The sequence below is a fragment of the Pristiophorus japonicus genome, chromosome 2, assembly GCF_044704955.1.
Source record: "Pristiophorus japonicus isolate sPriJap1 chromosome 2, sPriJap1.hap1, whole genome shotgun sequence".
Lineage (NCBI taxonomy): Eukaryota > Metazoa > Chordata > Chondrichthyes > Pristiophoridae > Pristiophorus > Pristiophorus japonicus.
Genome location: NC_091978.1, coordinates 369,212,293 through 369,235,081, shown reverse-complemented (window position 1 = coordinate 369,235,081; position 22,789 = coordinate 369,212,293). Strand labels below are relative to the sequence as shown.

The 22,789-nt window shown below is 48.6% G+C and overlaps 1 protein-coding gene across 1 annotated transcript in view; it reads left to right on the top strand.

Annotated features, from left to right (window-relative positions):
- LOC139231919 (probable E3 ubiquitin-protein ligase HERC4) overlaps window positions 1-22,789 on the top strand; it is an 86,237-nt gene that overhangs the window by 37,260 nt on the left and 26,188 nt on the right. The window contains exons 14-20 of the mRNA XM_070862541.1: window positions 506-611; window positions 1,960-2,065; window positions 4,286-4,478; window positions 8,432-8,589; window positions 10,681-10,767; window positions 18,999-19,091; window positions 19,191-20,744. Of these exons, the coding sequence (XP_070718642.1) occupies window positions 506-611; window positions 1,960-2,065; window positions 4,286-4,478; window positions 8,432-8,589; window positions 10,681-10,767; window positions 18,999-19,091; window positions 19,191-20,744 (2,297 nt within the window). The remainder of the gene's footprint in view (window positions 1-505; window positions 612-1,959; window positions 2,066-4,285; window positions 4,479-8,431; window positions 8,590-10,680; window positions 10,768-18,998; window positions 19,092-19,190; window positions 20,745-22,789) is intronic.

The following is a 22,789-nucleotide window of genomic DNA, read 5'->3' as shown; positions in this document are numbered from 1 at the left end:
GGGGGGGGACTAATGGACAGGGTCGGGGGGGGAACGGATGGTAAGGGTGGGGGTGGGGGTACTGATGGGCAGGGTGGGGGGACAGCTGGGACAGATGTTGGGCAGGGTGGGGGGCGGAGAGAGAGAGAGAGACTCGTGGTTCGGAGGGTGAGAACAATCAGAGACATTCTGTGAATTCACGCTCACAAAGTGGAGTCAGGGTTGTAATGTTGTGGAGCTGTTGCATTGTGAGTGGCTTAGCCAGTCATGTGATGTTCACAAGACTCAATAAAATCCCAGCCAATTGGGTTTGGGGGATCCACGATGAGGTATGCAGTTGTGAGCCCGGTGGATAAACTGGTAATGTGTAGTGTGATTGTTAAACTTTTGTTGATAAACCAACTAGTTCTTAATAGCAATGTGTTGCTGTGAATTCTTAAGCAAAGAACCCATGAAGCAAATACATTACAAGGGTCAAAGAGCAAGGGTCGTTGATAGGGCTAAACATTGGTGTCGATTCTCCAAGCTGAGCTCTGTTCAAGCCTGGAATACAGCGTCCAGTTCTGGGTACTGCACATCAAGGTGGATTATATTGAGCGCAGATTCACCAGAATGATACTGGGGTTCAAAGGGTTAAAGGGTTAAACCCCGAGGACAGGTCGCACAGACTGGGCTGTGTTCCCTCGAGTGTAGAAGATTAAGGGGCGATCTAATCGAGGTGTTTACGATGATTAAAGGAGTTGATGGGGTCGATCGAGAGAAACTATTCCCCCTGGTGGGGGGAGTCCAGAACAAGGGGGTGTCACCTTAAAATTAGAGCCAGGCCGTTCAGGGTGATGTCAGGAAGCACTTCTTCACACAAAGGGTGCTGGGAATCTGGAACTCTCTCCCCCAAAACGCTGCTGAGGCTGGGGTCGGGGGGGAGGTGGGGTGGGGGGCAATTGAAAACAGAAATTGATAGACTTCTGTTGGGTAAGGGTATTAAGGGTTACAGAACTAAGGTGGGTAGATGGAGTTAAGATACAGATCAGCCTTGGTCTGATTGAGGTGGAACAGGCTCGACGGGCTGAATGGCTCGCCCTGTTCCTTACCTTCTTTATTCACAGCATAAAATCATTACATTTACCCCAGTGTTTTTGGAGTTGGGCTCAAATCCAATCCAGAGGATTAGAAATAAAACCTGCTGTCCTGGCCGGCTGTAAGGTCCTGTTTGAGATGAAGTTGAGTCAGGACAATGTGTGTCCCTCGGGAGGCTGGTGGGGAAATTGTCCTTCGCCCTGCCCGTTTTCCCCGAGCAGATTGGGTCCACAGAGCAGCAGTGTGACAGTGTGTCTCCCGCACTGCAAGGGCGCCTGACCTCCGTCTGACCCCAGATTGGTGACATCATCATGTCCCAAAGTGCTTTACAGCCAATGAAGTACTTTCAAAGTATGGTCACTGTTGTAACGTGGGAAACGCAGCAGCCAGTTTGCGCACAGCAAGCTCCCAAAAACAGCAATGTGATAATGACCAGACAATCTGATTTTTTTGTGATGTTGATTGAAGGAAAAATATTGGCCCAGGACACCGGGGATAACTCCCCTGCTCTTCTGCGAAATAGTAGTCGTGGGATCTTTTATCTCCACCTGAGAGAGCAGACGGGGCTTCGATTTAACGTCTCAAATGAAAGACGGCACCTCCAACAAAGCGACACTCGCTCAGTATCGGTTTGGGAGTGTCGGTCTGGATTTTGTGCTCCAGTCTCTGGAGTGGGACTTGAACCCATGACCTTCTGGACTCCGAGACGAGAGAGAGAGAGAGATACCCACCGAGCTGCGGCTCACACCTTAGTCGTTGTGAGTGTCCTTCACGTGAATTCTGGCGGTCAGCGGAGAGTGAGTTTCTGGGGGTGGGGTCAGGTACCTCTCTCTGCACATGGGGACTTAACATATCACCCGCTGTGTAACGTTAACACTTGTTTTACTATTGTTTTTGGAACAGCGAGGGAAACCATTTCAAAACGAGCAGCGTAGACCCTGGAGTGGATATGTCAGCAGTGACCCTGTGGTTTGAGAAACTGGGGAAAAATCCCACACTTTTACAAGAGGTAACGTTAGCGATTACACCAGTCAGATTCCCGATTATATGCCTGAAAGGGAACAGTTTGCCGGGCTAGGAAAGAAAGACTTGTATTTATATTGTGCCTTACACCGGACGTCTCAAAGCGCTTTACAGCCAATGAAGTACTTTTGTGGTGTAGATACTGTTGTAATATGGGAAACGCAGCAGCCAATTAGCGCACAGCAAGCTCCCACAAACAGCAATGTGATACTGACCAGATAATCTGTTTTTTTGCTATGTTGTTTGAGGGATAAATATTGTCCAGGGCTATGGGGAAAGAGCAGGGTGGCAGTGCGACTAATCGGATCGCTCTTTCAACGGGCCGGCACAGGCACGATGGGCTGAATGGCCTCCTTCTGCGTGGTTTAGGACCCCTTATATGTTTTCTTATTATCAACTAGTGAGGTGAGTTTTATTGCCGTACTGTACAAGAGCCCCAGCCTGAAGAACTGATGTCAGAAATGAGAAATCATAATTCTTTGTGCGCTTAGGGCTGAGTGGGTTAAGAGGACATTTAATAGAGGTGTTCAAAAATGATGTGGATGGTACACACAGCAGCCAGGGGGCGCCGGTGGTGGAGGGAGTGAATGTTGAAGGTGGGGGATGGGGAGCCGATCAAGCGGCTGCTTTGTCCTGGATGGTGTCGAGCTTCTCGAGTGTTGTTGGAGCTGCACTCATCCAGACAAGTGGAGAGTGTTCCATCACACTCCTGACTTGTGCCTTGTGGGTGTTGGAGAGGCTCCTGTTGCTGAACACATTGTGAACTCGGGTATACCTCTCTGACAATTGTCCATTCACAAAGACACACAATTCCCCTCCCCCCACTATATTTCTGTTTGTTCACAGGACATTAAACCACACAAACAGAATTATTGCACCAAATGGTCAATTTCAGTGGCTTAAATCTAGTTTGGTTCAAATAGCAGGTGGCAATTGGAAATAGCCTCAAGAGAGTGGGGGAAATAGTGTGAGCAGGCTCAATGTTCATACCTCAGTGTATTCAGGCCTCAGTGTGTTCAGGCCTCAGGCCTCAGTGTGTTCAGGCCTCAGAGTGTTCAGGCCTCAGAGTGTTCAGGCCTCAGGCCTCAGTATGTTCAGGCCTCAGAGTGTTCAGGCCTCAGAGTGTTCAGGCCTGTGTTCAGGCCTCAGTGTGTTCAGGCCTCAGAGTGTTCAGGCCTCAGTGTGTTCAGGCCTCAGTGTGTTCAGGCCTCAGTGTGTTCAGGCCTCAGGCCTCAATGTGTTCAGGCCTCAGAGTTTTCAGGCCTCAGGCCTCAGTGTGTTGAGGCCTCAGAGTGTTCAGGCATCAATGAGTTCAGGCCTCAGAGTGTTCAGGCCTCAGTGTGTTCAGGCCTCAGTGTGTTCAGGCCTCAGTGAGTTCAGGTCTCAGGCCTCAGTGTATTCAGGCCTCAGTGTGTTCAGGCCTCAGGCCTCAGTGAGTTCAGGCCTCAGTATGTTCAGGCCTCAGGTCTCAGTGTGTTTAGGCCTCAGTGTGTTCAGGCCTCAGGCCTCAGTGAGTTCAGGCCTCTGCCAATGCCACTCTTGAACCAGCTATTTGGAGTTCTGCGAGAACAGTGCAGGTTGACAGTTCCTCCCCCTTTCCTTCCCCCTGAGAAATGGCTTCCCTCTGCTTTCCCGTCCTCCAGACAGCCCAGTTAAAATTAAGAACTAACTGTGTGAGAGAACACTGGGGAGACTCAATGTAACTTTCCCAGTTTTACTGCACTGCTGGGGGATTAGATTCCCCATATAATAAGGGTTCTGACCTGAAAACCCACAAATTCAAAATGTCGGAATCCTGAAAGAAATTCTGTACCTGCAGCAATTTATTATTGGATTAACCTCCTCCAGACTTACAAATCCTTCGAGATCTCTGCACTCCTCCAATTCTGGCCTCTTGAGCATCCCCAATTTTAATCGCTCCACTGGTGGCCGTGACTTCAGCTGCCTGGGCCCCAAGCTCTGGAACTCGCTCCCTAAACCTCTCCGCCTCTCTCTCTTCCTTTATGACACTCCTCAAAAACCTCCCTCTTTGACCAAGCTTTTGGTCACCTGTCCCAGTATCTCCTCATGTGGCTTGGTGTCAAATTGTGTCTGATAATCGCTCCTGTGAAGCACCGTGGGATGTTTTACTATGTTAAAGGCGCTATATAAATGCAAGATGTTGTTGATTATATATTAGTTACACACCAATGTTTTTTTTCAATAGGTAACTAATGCAGTAGAGAATAAGTTGATCCCTTCATTATCTAAATCCCCGGCTGGTGTGGAAGCTCTTCGAGTCTACCTTGTCCTGCCAGAGCTCATCGATGTCCTCATGGAGCACACCACCGTGGTGAAACTTACAAGCCTTCTGAGTACAGCGATTGTGTCGCTTGAGGAAAGCCAGCTGGAGATCCTTGGTAAGAGCTCGAGCAATGATCCCCGATCTACACACGCCCCACAACCGATCCCCATATTGTAACACAGGCAAAATACCGCGGGAGCTGGAAATCTGACGTAGTAACAGAGAATGCTGGAAACACTCAACAGGTCAGGCAGCATCTGCGGAGAGAGAGAGACTGAGTTAATCAGGTCACTGACCTTTCATCAAAACTGGAAGAAATGAAGAGATTTAATCGTTTATAATCAAGTTCCGAGCCATTTACATCTCCTCCGGATCCATCTTTTGTGTCTTTCCTTGTCCCGTTACCGTCTCCCTTTGCCACAAGCCATCATCCCTTTTGTCATTTAATCTCTCCTGCCTCCCACCCTATCACAGACCTTCACTCTTGTTCTTCCCTCTCCCCTCCACTCCATCACGCTCCCCCCACATCATCACACTACCCCCCCACCCCACCACACTCCCTCCACCACCCCAGCACACTACCCCCCCACTCCACTGCACTCCCTCCCCACAGCAACATGCTCACCCCCACCCCACCCACCACTCCACTCTTTGAAGATATAACGAGCATGGTGGATAGAGGTGTACCGCTGGATGTGGTGTATTTAGATTTCCAAAAGGCATTCGATAAGGTGCTACACAAAAGGTTACTTCAGAAGATAAAGGTACGTGGAGTCAGAGGAAATGTATTAGCATGGATAGAGAATTGGCTGGCAAACAGAAAGCAGAGAGTCGGGATAAATGGGTCCTTTGCGGGTTGGAAATCGGTGGTTAGTGGTGTGCCACAGGAATCAGTGCTGGGACCACAACTGTTTACAATATACATAGATGACCTGGAAGAGGGGACAGAGTGTAGTGTAACAAAATTTGCAGATGACACAAAGATTAGTGGGAAAGCGGGTTGTGTAGAGAACACAGAAAGGCTGCAAAGAGATTTAGATAGGTTAAGCGAATGGGCTAAGGTTTGGCAGATGGAATACAATGTCGGAAAGTGTGAGGTCATCCACCTTGGGAAAAAAAATCAGTAAAAGGGAATATTATTTGAATGGGGAGAAATTACAACATGCTGCGGTGCAGAGGGACCTGGGGGTCCTTGTGCATGAATCCCAAAAAGTTAGTTTGCAGGTGCAGCAGGTAATCAGGAAGGCGAATGGAATGTTGGTCTTCATTGCGAGAGGGATGGAGTACAAAAGCAGGGAGGTCCTGCTGCAACTGTATAGGGTATTGGTGAGGCCGCACCTGGAGTACTGCGTGCAGTTTTGGTCACCTTACTTAAGGAAGGATATACTGGCTTTGGAGGGGGTACAGAGACGATTCACTAGGTTGATTCCGGAGTTGAGGGGGTTACCTTATGATGATAGATTGAGTAGACTGGGTTTTTACTCGTTGGAGTTCAGAAGGATGAGGGGTGATCTTATAGAAACATTTAAAATAATGAAAGGGATAGACAAGATAGAGGCAGAGAGGTTGTTTCCACTGGTCGGGAATACTAGAACTAGGGGGCACAGCCTCAAAATACGGGGGAGCCAATTTAAAACCGAGTTGAGAAGGAATTTCTTCTCCCAGAGGGTTGTGAATCTGTGGAATTCTCTGCCCAAGGAAGCAGTTGAGGCTATCTCATTGAATGTATTCAAGTCACAGATAGATAGATTTTTAACCAATAAGGGAATTAAGGGTTACGGGGAGAGGGCGGGTAAGTGGAGCTGAGTCCACGGCCAGATCAGCCATGATCTTATTGAATGGTGGAGCAGGCTCGAGGGGCTAGATGGCCTACTCCTGTTCCTAATTCTTATGTTCTTATGTTCACCCGCTGCCCTCCCCCCACCTCACCCCACCCCATCACGCTCTCCCTACCCCACCACACTCCTCCCTACCCCACCACACTCCTCCCTACCCCACCACACTCCTCCCTACCCCACCACACTCCTCCCTACCCCGCCACACTCCTCCCTACCCCACCACACTCCTCCCTACCCCACCACACTCCTCCCTACCCCGCCACACTCCTCCCTACCCCACCACACTCCTCCCTACCCCACCACACTCCTCCCTACCCCACCACACTCCTCCCTACCCCACCACACTCCTCCCTACCCCGCCACACTCCTCCCTACCCCACCACACTCCTCCCTACCCCACCACACTCCTTCCTACCCCACCACACTCCTCCTACCCCACCACACTCCTCCCTACCCCACCACACTCCTCCCTACCCCACCACACTCCTCCCTACCCCACCACACTCCTCCCTACCCCGCCACACTCCTCCCTACCCCGCCACACTCCTCCCTACCCCACCACACTCCTCCCTACCCCACCACACTCCTCCCTACCCCACCACACTCCTCCCTACCCCACCACACTCCTCCCTACCCCACCACACTCCTCCCTACCCCGTCACACTCCTCCCTACCCCACCACACTCCTCCCTACCCCACCACACTCCTCCCTACCCCACCACACTCCTCCCTACCCCACCACACTCCTCCCTACCCCGCCACACTCCTCCCTACCCCACCACACTCCTCCCTACCCCGCCACACTCCTCCCTACCGCCACACTCCTCCCTACCCCACCACACTCCTCCCTACCCCACCACACTCCTCCCTACCCCACCACACTCCTCCCTACCCCACCACACTCCTCCCTACCCCACCACACTCCTCCCTACCCCGCCACACTCCTCCCTACCCCACCACACTCCTCCCTACCCCACCACACTCCTCCCTACCCCACCACACTCCTCCCTACCCCGCCACACTCCTCCCTACCCCGCCACACTCCTCCCTACCCCTCCACACTCCTCCCTACCCCACCACACTCCTCCCTACCCCACCACACTCCTCCCTACCCCACCACACTCCTCCCTACCCCACCACACTCCTCCCTACCCCACCACACTCCTCCCTACCCCGCCACACTCCTCCCTACCCCACCACACTCCTCCCTACCCCACCACACTCCTCCCTACCCCACCACACTCCTCCCTACCCCACCACACTCCTCCCTACCCCACCACACTCCTCCCTACCCCACCACACTCCTCCCTACCCCACCACACTCCTCCCTACCCCACCACACTCCTCCCTACCCCACCACACTCCTCCCTACCCCACCACACTCCTCCCTACCCCGCCACACTCCTCCCTACCCCACCACACTCCTCCCTACCCCACCACACTCCTCCCTACCCCACCACACTCCTCCCTACCCCACCACACTCCTCCCTACCCCGCCACACTCCTCCCTACCCCACCACACTCCTCCCTACCCCACCACACTCCTCCCTACCCCACCACACTCCTCCCTACCCCACCACACTCCTCCCTACCCCACCACACTCCTCCCTACCCCGCCACACTCCTCCCTACCCCACCACACTCCTCCCTACCCCACCACACTCCTCCCTACCCCGCCACACTCCTCCCTACCCCGCCACACTCCTCCCTACCCCGCCACACTCCTCCCTACCCCGCCACACTCCTCCCTACCCCACCACACTCCTCCCTACCCCACCACACTCCTCCCTACCCCACCACACTCCTCCCTACCCCACCACACTCCTCCCTACCCCGCCACACTCCTCCCTACCCCACCACACTCCTCCCTACCCCACCACACTCCTCCCTACCCCACCACACTCCTCCCTACCCCACCACACTCCTCCCTACCCCACCACACTCCCCAATTTGGTCTCGTCAGCAACCTTCACTATCATTCCCCTAAATGTCTCCGTCCTGCAGAGTTTGATACTGAAACTGGCTACAAAACCAGGTCCAGAATCCCATTCTCCAACATTGACATTACCTCGATAAGCTCAAAATTCAACCAAAAAAATAAAATTCAGAATCCCCAGCAATAAATATTGCAACTTTCTGCTTCAGTGATGTGTTTAATTCTTCAGATCCTGGTGAATCAAAATGAATCTTATTTTAATGTTTTTTTGCTCCTCCCTCAACTACTAACCAGAATCCTGGTGGAGTCACCTCAATGAGTTTTTCTTCACAAAACTTGTGATGCTGTATAAAAGTGTGTCTTACCGGCTTCTGCGGGAGAGCTCCAGGGAGACAAAGGAATTTCCCGACAAACTGTGCAATTGTTTAAATATCTTCCAAAGACTTTACAAGGTAAGTGTGACTGAGGTAAGAGCCCTAACCTGGTCTGCATCCATCTAGAATATAAAACTATTGGACTGATTAGATGCTGAGAGGCTGTTTCCCCCTGGCTGGAGAATGGGGATAGTCATGACTGATCTGTGACCTAACTCCATATACCTGCCGTTGGCCCATATCCCTCAATACCTTCGGTTAACAGAAAGCTATCAATCTCAGGTTTAAAATTAACAATTGACCCAGCATCAATTTCCGTTTGCGGAAGAGAGTTCCAAACCTCTCCCACCCTCTGTGTGTAGAAATGTTCCCTAACTTCACTCCTGAAAGGTCTGACTCTAATGTTTAGACTCTGTCCCTAGTCCCAGACTCCCCAACCAGCGGGAATAGTCTCTCTCTATCGACCCTCTCTGTTCCCCTTAATATCCTGAAAACTTCGGTCAGATCACCCCTTAACCTTCCAAATCCCAGGGAATACAACCACAGTTTGTGTGATCTCCCGTCGTGACTTAACACTTACTGAAGTAAAGGAATCCAATAGACCATTACACCACGATCATTGCACCTTCCCTCCTTCACAACAAAGAAGCATAAAAATAGAAAGTAGAACGCCAGGTTGATGGGCAAATTTAAGTCCAATGTTGGGAGGGTCTTCACACGAAGAATGGTTAACACATGAAACGTGTCGGGAGTTGGAGGCTGTGAGGGAGGGGAGCTGGTATTGTCTTCCTCATCTGTCTTCTGTAAAACAAGCAGATATATGTATACTGATCTGAGATTAGGATACTCTGTCTAGAATGGGCCTATGCTCTCTGGAATTTAGAAGAATGAGAGGTGATCTCATTGGAACATCTTAAGAATCTGAGGGGGTTTGACCGGGTAGATGCAGGGAGGGTGTTTCCCCCGGGCTGGTGTGTCTAGAACCAGGGGTCACAGTCTCAGGAAAAGGGTCGGCCATTTAGGACTGAGATGAGCAGGAAATTTCTTCCCTTAGAAGGATGTGAATCTTTGCGATTATTTTTGGAATGCTGAGTTCTTGAGTATATTCAAGACGGAGATCGATAGATTTTTGGAGTCTAGGGGGAATAGAGGGATATGGGGATTGGGCGGGAAAGTGGAGTTGAGGTCGAAGATTAACCATGATCTTAATGAATGGCGGAGCAGGCTCAAGGGGCCAAATGACCGACTCTTGCTCCTAATTCTTCTGTTCTTATGTTCTTAACTACCTGGAATGATCTATGTGTCCCATTCACAAATCTGCTAGATGAGACAGTTTGGAATTTTCATCAGACTTACGAAGTGCTTTCAGTTCATTAGCGCCTGGGCTAAGCGGCGAGGGTGTGAGTGGCGGGGCACTGCACCACTCAGTTAATTTAATATAAATGTTTTCATGGTGCAGATATGCACAGGAATATATATTGCTCACAGCCAACTGGAATGTAAGAGCAAAGATGTCTTACTGCAATTATAGAGGGTTTTTGTCAGAGACCACATCTGGAGTACTGTGTACAGTTTTGGTCTCCTTACCTAAGGAAGGATATACTTGCCATAGAGGGAGTGGGTCGGAGGTTGACCAGACTGATTCCTGGGATGAGGAGAGATTGAGCCTATATTCTCTAGCGCTTAGAAAAAGATACAAAAGTCTTACAGGGCTTGACAGGGTAGATGCAGGGAGGATGTTTCCCCCCAGGCTGGGGAGTCTAGAACCAGGGGTCACAGTCTCAGAATAAGGGGTCGGCCATTTACGCCTTTCACGACCACCAAACGCCCCAAAGCGTTTTACGGACAATAAAAGACCTTTTGAAGTGCAGCCACTGTTGTAATGTGGGAAACGCAGCAACCAATTTGTGCACAGCAAGCTCCCACAAACAGCAATGAAATAAAAGAGCAGGTTTACTGTATCAATGATGTTGTCTGAGGGATAAATGGTGGCCCGAGATACCAACTCTGATATTCTTCACAATAATGTCGCAGCGTACATTGAAAATAAAAATTGCTTATTTATTTAGCATTGGCAGTTTACAGCATAGTTTGCCATTGTTATTTAAAATGTTAATGAACAACATAAAGTATTGCAGCAAATTATGTTTCAATCGATTCTGTCCACAGATTAATTCAACCTCAAGTCTTAAAATCCAGGAGAACACTTTCTACATTTCTCCAGCAGAGGTCTTTGGGGGCACGTCAATTTCCTGCGTAAGTTCCAAAAATTGGTGATCAAGTATTTTGTTTGGATCCATCTTTATGACTGCAAGGACCAGTTGCATTTAAATAGCGCCTTTAATGTCGAAAAACGACCTAGGGAGAGTTATCAAACAAAATGTGACAGCGAGCCACATAAGGGGAAATTAGGGCAGGTGACCAAAAGCTTGGTCAAAGAGGGAGGTTTTAAGAAGCATTTTAAAGGAGGAGAGATGGAGAGGTTTAAGCAGGGAGTTCCAGAGCATGGGGCCCAGGCAGCTGAAGGCACGGCCGCCAATGGTGGAGCGATTATAATCGGGGATGCTCTAGAGGCCAGAATTGGAGGAGGGCAGAGATCTCGAAGGGTGCTGGGGCTGGAAGGAGGAGCGAGAGAGGCAGAGAAGTTTAGAAATGAGTTACCCGGTCTGGAGACACCAGGATCCCACCGTGTATGATTTATACCGGCTCGCCTGAGCAGCCACCAAGTCCAAATTCAGCCGCGCCTTCCTTACAGACGCGTGTCAGGTCCCAGTGACGACATTGGGCCCCGACTGCAATTTTAACTCGGGCCTGTGCGGGGAAACCGCCGCGACCTCTCACCAGGCTGGAGCAGGTCGGGAGAGGATCAACCCGAGAGTTCCTCTTTCTCTTGTGGGACCAGCCAGAGCAGGAGTGCGATGAAAGCTTAGGTTTCCCCAGCCCTTGGTCTCCTATCTGCCGTGGGACGTGAGGAAGGTGTGCTGGGAGGGTTGGTGATTGTGCCAGTGCCAGGCGTGAGAAGAGAGTGGTGTTAGTGTGCGGTGTGCAGAGAGGGAAGGGAGAGGAGAGAGTAGTGGCCGTGCGGCTTGTGAAGGTGTGTTGGCGGGAAGGGAACTGTTGAGTGAGGTGAGGGAGGGGTGAAGGTGCTGTACAGATAGCTGTTTTCTAAATCCTAGTTCTCTAAGATTCTCTAGCTCAGGGAAAGAAAGAAAGAAAGAAAGAGAGAGAGAAAGAAAGAAAGAAATGCATTCATATAGCACCATTTACGACCACCGGACGTCTCAAAAAGGCCAAGCATCAAGTGAGTCACTGTAGTTATTTTTCTAGGTGCTAATGTATTTTTGGGGTGAAATTCAGTTGCTTAGTGCCTCCCGTTAGCGCCTGGGGGGAGACGGGTAATGAGGCGCTAAGGGGCGAATGTCGCGGACCCCCGTGAACTTCACTGCTGGTTTAGCGCTGGTGCTAACTCTTATTGCCGGGGCCTCTAGAACCTCACAGATCATGATGCCATAAAAGTGTTCAGCGCCCCGTTACCGCCCCGGATGTGAAATTGCCCCCCCCCCCCCCGCCCCCCCTGCAGCATCGAGCATCGGCGGGCGTCAACAACGGCAGCAAGAGGAGGCGTTGTGACTTCGACCGGACACTTGGGTAGCGCTACTTAAAGGGAATGGTTTTCGGGTAGGGCCAACCTTTACTATTTGCACCAATCTGCTGCCTGCTCAAATTTTTCGATGTTTTACTGGGGCCAGATGTCCAAGCCTTCAACTTTGTGTGAGTGTTTGGGGGCTGTAATGGCAGTCGTGCAGGTGGCCTGGCAACGCAGACAACTTACTTGTGCAGCATCTTTGGCTCTTCCCTTTAAGCGGGGGAAGCAGCCCCTGATGAGTGCTATCTGTGGCTCAGTGGGTAGCACCCTCGCCTCTGAGCTAGAAGGTTGTGGGATTCAAGTCCCACTCCAGGCACTTGAACACAAAAATCTAAGTGTTCATGCACTGTCTGCTTTTGTTCAGCCATGAACTCATTGAATGGCGGTGCAGGCTCGAAGGGCCGAATGGCCTACTCCTGCACCTATTTTCTACGTTTCTGATGCCGTGCTCCACGTTATTCAGCGCTCTGCCACTACCGCCCTGCTCCCGCACTTTAGCGCCCGAAGAGGAGTGGTTAGCGCTTGATTTCACGCTCCGCTTTCCTCTAAAAATGAATTTCCCGACTGGAGAGAATCATTACCACTTGGCGCTACTTTTTCTACTTTACAAAAGTTTGTGCCCCAGACGGGGAGTTGAGGAATTTCTCGTCCCTTAATTTGGCATTGGGTCACAACAGTTCCTGCAAGAAAGACAGGAGGAGCTTCTCATACGAGCGCGACTCAGCAACGAAGGGGCGATCAGGTCCTTTGTCTTGAGAGATAAGGAGGTCCCTCACCTGTGCAGTCTTATGCAAACGTCGTTGGTGGTGCTCCTGAAAACCCTTGCAGTTTGGCCTGTTTTACACATTTTCCTTCTTCGGCTCTGCTACCCAGCACTATGCCGCATTTGGGCTGATTTTCAGTTGTAACATAAAATAATTTCTCATCCATTCCTCGGCCCTTTGTCTCTTATCTCTGCAGCGGCCAGCATTGTTAGCAAAGGCCAGTCTTGCAACTCACCAAGGCCCCAGCTAGTCTGGCTGACACATGCTTCCCCTCACCAAACATCTGATCTTGGCTGCTGCCAGTTCCGTGTTCTTTTTCCTTTGCTGTTCATCCTTTTAACCAAATTCTGCTTGTGTACCAAGTCCCTTCCTTTATCCATCTCACAGAGCATTACCCAGACAGTTCCCACTCCATTGGCCTTCGCTTAGTCTTTCTTAAGTCTCAGCTGGGTAGCACCCTCACCTTTGAGTCAGTATAGGTCATGGGTTCAAGTCCCACTCCAGGGACTTGAGCTCCAAAAATCTAGGCTGACGTTCCCAGTGCGGTGCTGAGGGAGTACTACACTGTCGGTAGGTGCTGTCTGTTGGGTAAGGTGTTAAACTGAAGTTCTGTCTGCTCTCTCAGGTGGATGGAAAAAATCCCATGGCACTATTTTGAAGAAGAGCAGGGGAGTTGTGTCCTGGGGTCAATATTTATCCCTCAATTAACATCACAAAAACAGATTTTCTGCTCATTATCATAATGCTGTGTGCAAATTAGCTGCCGCGTTTCCTACATTACAACAGTGGCTACACTTCAAAAAGTACTTAATTGGTTGGAGAGCGCTTAGGAATGTCTGGTGGTCATGAAAGGCACTATATAAATGCAAGTCTTTCTTTCTTTAAAAGCAGGCTCCAGAAAAGATCTATAGCAAAAAGTCCAAAATGGCAACAGATTCCTGTAACTATAGGGCACAACACCAAGGATTTACACAACAAAACCATGGGTCGGGAAAAGGAATGTTAGGAACTGTTATATTTGTAAACCTGTAAATACCTTGTTTAACCACCAGAGGGCTCATCCCCTGGAGTCCCAAGGGATCCCACAATCCCTTGGGAGCACCTGTACTTAAGGAGGCCTCACAGGCTGGAGAGGCACTCTGGAGACTAAGGTCACACTTTACGTCGAGCTCACAGTATCTGGTCAGACTCTTTATTCAATACATTACAACTGGAGACGAGATACAGATGACAAATTCCACCGCAACGATGCAGTAGGCATCCTGGAGAAATTTTCAGAGGAAGATGATTGGGAAACCTTCGTGGAGCGACTCGACCAATACTTCGTGGGCAACGAGCTGGAAGAAGAAGCGAATGCTGCCAAACGAAGGGCGATCCTCCTCACCGTTTGCAGGGTACCAACGTATGCCCTCATGAAAAAGTTGCTTGCTCCAGCGAAACCCACAGAGAAATCGTCCGATGATTTGTGCACACTGGTCCGGGAGCATCTTAATCCGAAGGAAAACGTTCTGATGGTGAGGTACCGGTTCTACACGTACAAGAGGTCTGAAGGCCAGGAAGTAGTGAGCTATGTCGCCGAGCTAAGACGCCTTGCAGGACATTGCGAATTTGAAGGACATTTGGAGCACATGCTCAGGGACTTCTTCTTACTTGGCATTGGCCATGAAATAATACTTCGCAAACTTTTGACTGTAGAGACCCCAACCTTGAGTAAAGCCATAGCGATAGCCCAGGCGTTCATTGCCACCAGTGACAATACCAAGTAAATCTTTCAGCACACGAGTGCTGCTACAAGTACTGTGAACAAAGTGATGTTGTTTTCAAATCGTAACGTACAGGGCAGGCCTCACATGCCTGCAGCTGCACGTCCACAGATATCGCAGAGTCCACCATCAAGGGTGATAAATGCTAGGCCATTAACACCTTGTTGACGCTGTGGGGGTGATCATCATTTCCATTCATACTGCTTTAAAGGATACATTTGCAAGGGCTGTGGAACAATGGGATACCTCCAATGTATGTGCAGGCAAGCTGCAAACCCTGCTAATCCTGTAAACCACCATGTTGCAGAGGAGGACAGATCCATGGCGGATCAGAGCCTCAGATCGAGGAGGCAGAGGTATATGGGGTGCACACATTTACCACAAAGTTTCCCCCAATAATGCTGAAGGTTGAATTAAATGGACTCCCAGTGTCAATGGAGTTGGACATGGGCGCGAGCCAGTCCATTATGAGCAAAAAGACTTTTGATAAATTATGGTGTAGCAAGGCCTCAAGGCCAGCCTTGATTCCCATTCGCACTAAACTGAGAACTTATACAAAGGAACTAATTCCCATAATCATCAGTGCTACTGTAAAGGTCTCCTATGATGGAGCGGTGCACAAGTTACCACTCTGAGTGGTACCAGGCGATGGCCCCACACTGCTCGGCAGGAGCTGGCTGAGGAGGATACACTGGAACTGGGACGATGTCCGAGCGCTCTCGCCCGTTGACGACACTTCGTATGCCCAGGTCCTAAACAAATTCCCATCTCTGTTCGAACCAGGCATCGGGAAGTTCCAAGGAGCAAAAGTGCAGATCCACCTCATTCTGGGGGCGCGACCCATCCATCACAAGGGGCGAGAGCAGTACCATACATGATGAGAGAGAGGGTGGAGATCGAGCTGGACCGGCTGCAACGAGAGGGAAACATTTCGCCGATCGAATTCAACGAGTGGGCCAGTCCTATTGTTCCAGTCCTCAAGGGAGATGGCACCATCAGAATCTGTGGTGATTACAAAGTAACTATCAGTCGTTTCTCCCTGTAGGATCAATACCCATTACCAAAGGCAGACGACCTATTTGCGATGCTGGCAGGAGGAAAGACATTCACGAAGCTAGACTTGACCTCGGTCTACATGACGGAGGAGCTGGAGGAATCATCGAAGAGCCTCACCTGCATCAACACGCACAAAGGTCTCTTCATTTACAACAGATGCCCGTTTGGGATTCGATCAGCCGCGGCGATATTCCAGAGAAACATGGAAAGCTTACTGAAGTCGGTCACGCGCACCGTGGTCTTCCAGGACGACATCTTGGTTACAGGTCGAGACACCGTTGAGCATCTGCAGAACCTGGAGGAGGTTCTTAGTCAGCTTGACCGCGTGGGGCTCAGGTTAAAACGATCGAAGTGCATTTTACTGGTGCCTGAAGTGGAGTTCCTGGGGAGAAGAATCGTGGCAGACGGCATCAGGCCCACCGATTCGAAGACAGAGGCAATCGAGAACTCACTGAGACCACAGAACGTGACGGAGCAGCGGTTGTTTCTAGGACTCCTGAACTACTTTGCTAATTTCTTACCGGGTCTTAGCACACTGTTAGAACCACTGCATGCTTTACTGCGTAAAGGAGACGAATGGGTATGGGGCAAAAACCAAGAAAATGCCTTTATAAAAGCTAGAAAACTGTTATGCTCAAACAAATTGCTTGTGTTGTATGATCCATGTAAGCGTTTGGTACGAGCATGTGATGCGTCGTCATACAGTGTCGGGTTGTGTATTGCAACAAGCTAATGAATTTGGGAAATTGCAACCGGTTGCTTATGCATCCAGAAGTCTGTCTAAGGATGAGAGGGCCTACAGCATGATTGAAAAAGAAGCGTTTGCGTATGTTTATGGGGTAAAGAAAATGCAGCATTTTCTATTTGGGCTCAAATTTGAATTGGAAACCAACCATAAGCCACTGATATCCCTCTTTTCTGAAAGTAAGGTGATAAATACGAATGCATCGGCCCGCATCCAGAGATGTGCGCTCATATTGTCCGCATACAACTACGCCATCCGCCACAGGCCAGGCACAGAAAACTGTGCCGATGCTCTCAGTAGGCTGCCATTGCCCACCACGGGGGTGGAGATGGCACAGCCCGTAGATTTAGTTATGGTAATGGAAGCATTCGAGAGTGAGCAATCACCTGTTACCGCCCCGATAGATTAGAACCTGGACGAGCCAGGACCCCTTACTGTCCTTAGTAAAAAAAACTGTGTGCTTCACGGGAGCTGGTCCAGTGTCCCATTAGAAATGCAGGAAGAAATAAAGCCATACCAGCGGCGCAAAGATAAAATGTCTATATAGGCAGACTGCCTTCTGTGGGGCAATCGGGTAGTGGTACCAAAAAAAGAGCAGGGCACTTTCATCAGTGATCTCCATAGTACCCACCCAGGCATTGTAATGATGAAAGCGATAGCCAGATCCCACGTGTGGTGGTCCGGTATCAATGCGGACTTAGAGTCCTGCGTGCACAAATGTAATACATGTTCACAGTTAAGCAATGCACCCAGGGAGGCGCCACTAAGTTTATGGTCTTGGCCCTCCAAACCGTTGTCTAGGGTCCATGTCGACTATGCAGGCCTGTTCTTGGGAAAAATGTTCCTAGTGGTTGCAGATGGGTACTCCAAATGGATTGAATGCGAGATAATGTTGGCAAGCACGTCCGCTGCTACCACTGAAAGCCTGCGGGCCATGTTTGTCACGCACGGCCTGCCTGATGTCCTTGTGAGTGACAACGGGCCGTGTTTCACCAGTGCCGAGTTCTAAGAGTTCATGGCCCGCAATGGGATCAAATATATCACATCTGCTCTGTTCAAACCAGCATCCAATGGTCAGGCAGAGAGAGCAGTGCAAACAATCAAGCAGAGCTTGAAGAGGGTAACTGAAGGCTCACTGCAGATTCGCCTATCCCGAGTCCTGCTTAGCTACCGCACAAGACCCCACTCACTCACTGGGATTCCACCCACTGAACTGCTCATGAAAAGGGCACTTAAGACAAGGCTCTCGTTAGGTAGAGAGCAGGCGGCTTCAACAATGTACATATCATGATCGCGCTAATGCGTCACGCGAAATTGAGATTAATGATCCTGTATTTGTGTTGAACTATGGACAAGGTCCCAAGTGGCTTCCCGGCACTGTCGAGGCCAAAGAGGGGAGTAGGGTGTTTCGGGTCAAACTTTCATATGGACTCACCTACAGGAAACATTTGGACCAAACCAAACTCAGATTCACGGACTATCCTGAGCAACCCACAATAGACCCTACCTTTTTTGACCCTTCAACACACATACCAGTGGCAACCGACCCAGCGGTTGACCATGAAGCAGAACCCATCACCCGCTGCAACCCAGCAGGACTCACCACACCAGGCAACGCTGCATGGCCAGCTGCACAGCAGCCCAGCGAGGGCCCAACAAACGACTCACCAAAACCAGCATTTGCACCGAGACAATCAACCAGGGAAAGAAAGGCCCCAGATCGACTCACCTTGTAAATAGTTACACTGTTGACTTTGGGGGGGGGGGGGGGGGAGTGATGTTATATATGTAACCTTGTTTAACCACCAGAGGGCTCATCCCCTGGAGTCCCAAGGGATCCCACAATCCCTTGGGAGCACCTGTACATAAGGCGGCCTCACAGGCTGGAGAGGCACTCTGGAGACCTGTAATAAAAGACTAAGGTCACACTTTACGTTGAGCTCACAGTATCTGGTCAGACTTTTTATTCAATACATAACAGGAACTATCATAGTTACGGTGTGACAAGACACAGGGCACCACATCCCTGTCTAGCAATCTGTTCAAAGGGCTATAAAACACCTGGTTGTGTTGACTGCAGTCGAAACTAGATCATAAAAAGAGACACAACGTTTCACTCAGTAGGAACTTTTTCCTACCTTCAAGACCAGGTAACGTGAATAGGATTGGATAAGCCAATCACATGCAATTTCCCTACAAGTTCCCCACACAGATGGTTTTAGACATTTAGGGTTAAACGGCACTATTTGTTAGAAGTTTAAAGAAGAATATTTTGAGATAAGAATAAATGAAGTGAATTCTCTTTGCTTTTCGAATCTGTTGAAAGGATAAGGAAGGTGTTATACCAACAATGGATATCCATCATTCGTGATACGCATCATCAGTTATGATAGAACTGGTCTGTGTTCAGGGAATGTTTACAATAATAATTTTAATGGAAGCTAAACTAAAATTAATGGACAAAAATGATCAAATATACATCTGAATCGTTAATTTGATGTTTTATTTCACAGATAGCAATGTTACAATTGATTCCCTACAATTGCATCTTTAATATGGAAAACAAAATTAAGATTTTCCAGAGAGTCTCGCACTTGAGAATGCAAGTAAGTATTATTGTGTAGTTCTGCTTTATCGTATATTGATAGTCGTTTAGTTAGATTGCTTTACAAAATATATTTCTAATATTACATTATTTCTTCCAGCGAGGAATAATCGTCGATGAAAAAATGAACTTTGGCAATAGCTGGATCATTGATGTCTCGACTGGGAACATTGGTGTCTCTACTGGGAACATTGGTGCCTCTACTGGGAACATTGATGTCTCTACTGGGAATATTGATGTCTCTACTGGGAACATTGGTGCCTCTACTGGGAACATTGAAGCTTCTACTGAGAACACTGATGCCTCTACTGGGAACATTGATGCCTCTACTGGGAACATTGATGCCTCTACTGGGAATATTGATGTCTCTACTGGGAACATTGATGCCTCTACTGGGAATGTTGATGCCTCTACTGGGAACATTGAGGCCTCTACTGGGAACATTGATGCCTCTACTGGGAACATTGAAGCTTCTACTGGGAACATTGATGCCTCTACTTGGAACATCGATGCCTCTACTGGGAACACTGAAGCCTCTACTGGGAACATTGAAGCTTCTACTGGGAACATTGAAACTTCTATGGGCAACATTGATGTGTCTACTGGGATAATTGAAGCTTCTACTAGGAACATTGATGGCTCTACTGGGAACACTGATGTCTCTACTGGGATCATTGAAACTTCTGCTGGGAACATTGAAGCTTCTACTGGGAACATTGATGTCTCTACTGGGAACATTGAAGCTTCTACTGGGAACATTGATGTCTCTACTGGGAACATCGATGTCTCTACTGGGAACAGTGATGTCTCTACTGGGAACATCGATGCCTCTACTGGGAACATCAATGCCTCTACTGGGAACATTGATGCCTCTACTGGGAACATTGATGTCTCTACTGGGAACATTAATGCCTCTACTGGGAATGTTGATGTCTCTACTGGGAACATAGATGCCTCTACTGGGAACATTGATGTCTCTACTGGGAACATTGATGTTTCTACTGGGAACATTGATGCCTCTGTTGGGAACACTGAAGCTTCTACTGGGATCATTGATGTCTCTACTGGGAATATTGATGTCTCCACTGGGAACATTGAAGCTTCTACTGGGAACATTGAAGCTTCTACTGGGAACATTGATGCCTCTAATGGGAACATTGAAGCTTCTACTGGGAACATTGATGCCTCTACTGGGAACACTGATGCCTCTACTGGAAACATTGATGCCTCTACTGGGAACATTGAAGCTTCTATTGGGAACATTGATGTCTCTACTGGGAACATTGATGCCTCTACTGGGAATATTGATGCCTCTACTGAGAACATTGAAGCTTCTACTGGTAACATTGATGCCTCGACTGGGAACATTGATGCCTCTACTGGGAACATTGATGCTTTTACTGGGCACACTTTTGACTTTTCTGACGAATACGACGATGATGATTGCGTGGATTTTGATTTTGATGATGTGGATTATGATAGTGAGAATGTTGAGGATTTAGTACCAACTGAAGATGATCTTAATTTCTTGTTAACGATTTGTAATCTATTTTTACCCAGATGCTTTCTACTTATCAACAGACCAGATATCCTTCAAAACACCTTGGCACAATTAAGATGCTGCAGTGATATAAGACTCCGTGGTTTACTTCAGGTGAAAGTTTACCAGTTTAAAACAATGGGCATTGCTGTTTGTGGGATCTTGCTGTGTGTACATTAGCTTCTTGGTTTGCCAACAGTGACTATAATTCATAAGTAGTTCTTTGGGATGTCCTGAGGAAGTGTCAAAACACAAATAGTTTCTTTGCTTCATTCCCTCTCTCCATCTCTCCTCTCCGTTTTGCTCAATATAGGAGCATAAGAACGAGAGGATTTGGCTCGGCAAGCCAATGTCTTTTTAATTGATCTCACCCCATCTATTGATCTTCATCCCTCCTCTGTTCAGAAATAGATCTTGTTGCCTTAAAGTAAAAATGCTCCCTGGCTTTTTACTGCTAACATGGTTCAATCATACTTGGAGTAGTGTACACATTTTTGATCAACACATTATAAAAAGGATATAGAGGCGCTGATGAAGGTGCAAAAAAGATTCAGAAGGATGATACCAGAACTGAGTTGCTATAGTGTCAGCTATGGCTCTTTGGATAGCATTCTCATAAGAACATATTTCTTATGTTCTTATATGTTCTTATAAGAAATAGGAGAGGAGTCGGCCATTTGGCCCCTCGAGCCTGTTCCGTCATTTAATAGGATCATGGCTGATCTGATCTTGGCCTCAGCTCCACTTCCTCACCTGCTTCCCATAACTCTTGACTCCCTTATCGTTCAAAAATCTGTCTATCTCCATCTTAAATATATTCAATGACCCAGCCTCCACAGCTCTCTGGGGCAGAGAATGCCACAGATTCATGACCCTCTGAGAGAAGAAATTCCTCCTCATCTCCATTTTAAATGGACGACACCTTATTCTGAAACTATGCCCCCTAGTTCTAGATTCTCCCTCGAGGGGAAACATCCTCTCTGCATCTACCCTGTCAAGACCTCTCAGAATCTTATATATTTCAATAAGATCACCTCTCATTCTTCTAAACTCCAATGAGTAGAGGCCCAACCTGCTCAACCTTTCTTCATAAGACAATTCCTTCATCTCAGGAATCAACCGAGTGAACCTTCTCTGAACTGCCTCCAACGCAAGTATATCCTTCCTTAAATAAGGAGACCCAAACTGTACGCAGTACAGTTCTCGCCTCTTGAGTCAGAAGGTCATGGGTTCAAGTCCCACTCCAGAGACTTGAACACAGAAATCTAAGATGACACTGCCGGTGCAGTGCTGAGGGAGTGCTGCACTGTCGGAGGTGCCATCTTTCATAGCTCCACCTGCCCTCAGGTGGCTGAAACTGATCCCATGGCAACATTTCAAAGAAGAGCAGGGATGTTCTCCCTGGTTTCCAGGGCAATATTTATCCCTCAACCAACATTACTAAAAAGCAGATTATAAGAGCATAAGAACATAAGAAATAGGAGCAGGAGTCGGCCATACGGCCCCTCGAGCCTGCTCCGCCATTTAATACGATCATGGCTGATCTGATCATGAACTCAGCTTCACTTCCCTGCCCGCTCCCCATAACCCCTTATCCCCTTATCGTTTAAGAAACTGTCTATTTCTGTCTTAAATTTATTCAATGTCCCAGCTTCCACAGCTCTCTGAGGCAGCGCATTCCACAGATTTACAACCTTCAGAGAAGAAATTTCTTCTCATCTCAGTTTTAAATGGGCGGCCCCTTATTCTAAGATTATGCCCTCTAGTTCTAGTCTCCTCTATCAGTGGAAACATCCTCTCTGCATCCACCTTGTCGAGCCCCCTCATAATCTTATACGTTTCGATAAGATCACCTCTCATTCTTCTGAATTCTAATGAGTAGAGGCCCAACCTACTCAATCTTTCCTCATAAGTCAACCCTCTCATCTCCGGAATCAACCTTGTGATCCTTCTCTGAACTGCCTCCAAAGCAAGTATATCCTTTCGTAAATATGGAAACCAAAACTGCACGCAGTATTCCAGGTGTGGCTTCACCAATACCCTGTACAACTGTAGCAAGACTTCCCTGCTTTTATACTCCATCCCCTTTGCAATAAAGGCCAAGATTCCATTGGCCTTCCTGATCACTTGCTGTACCTGCATACTAACCTTTTGTGTTT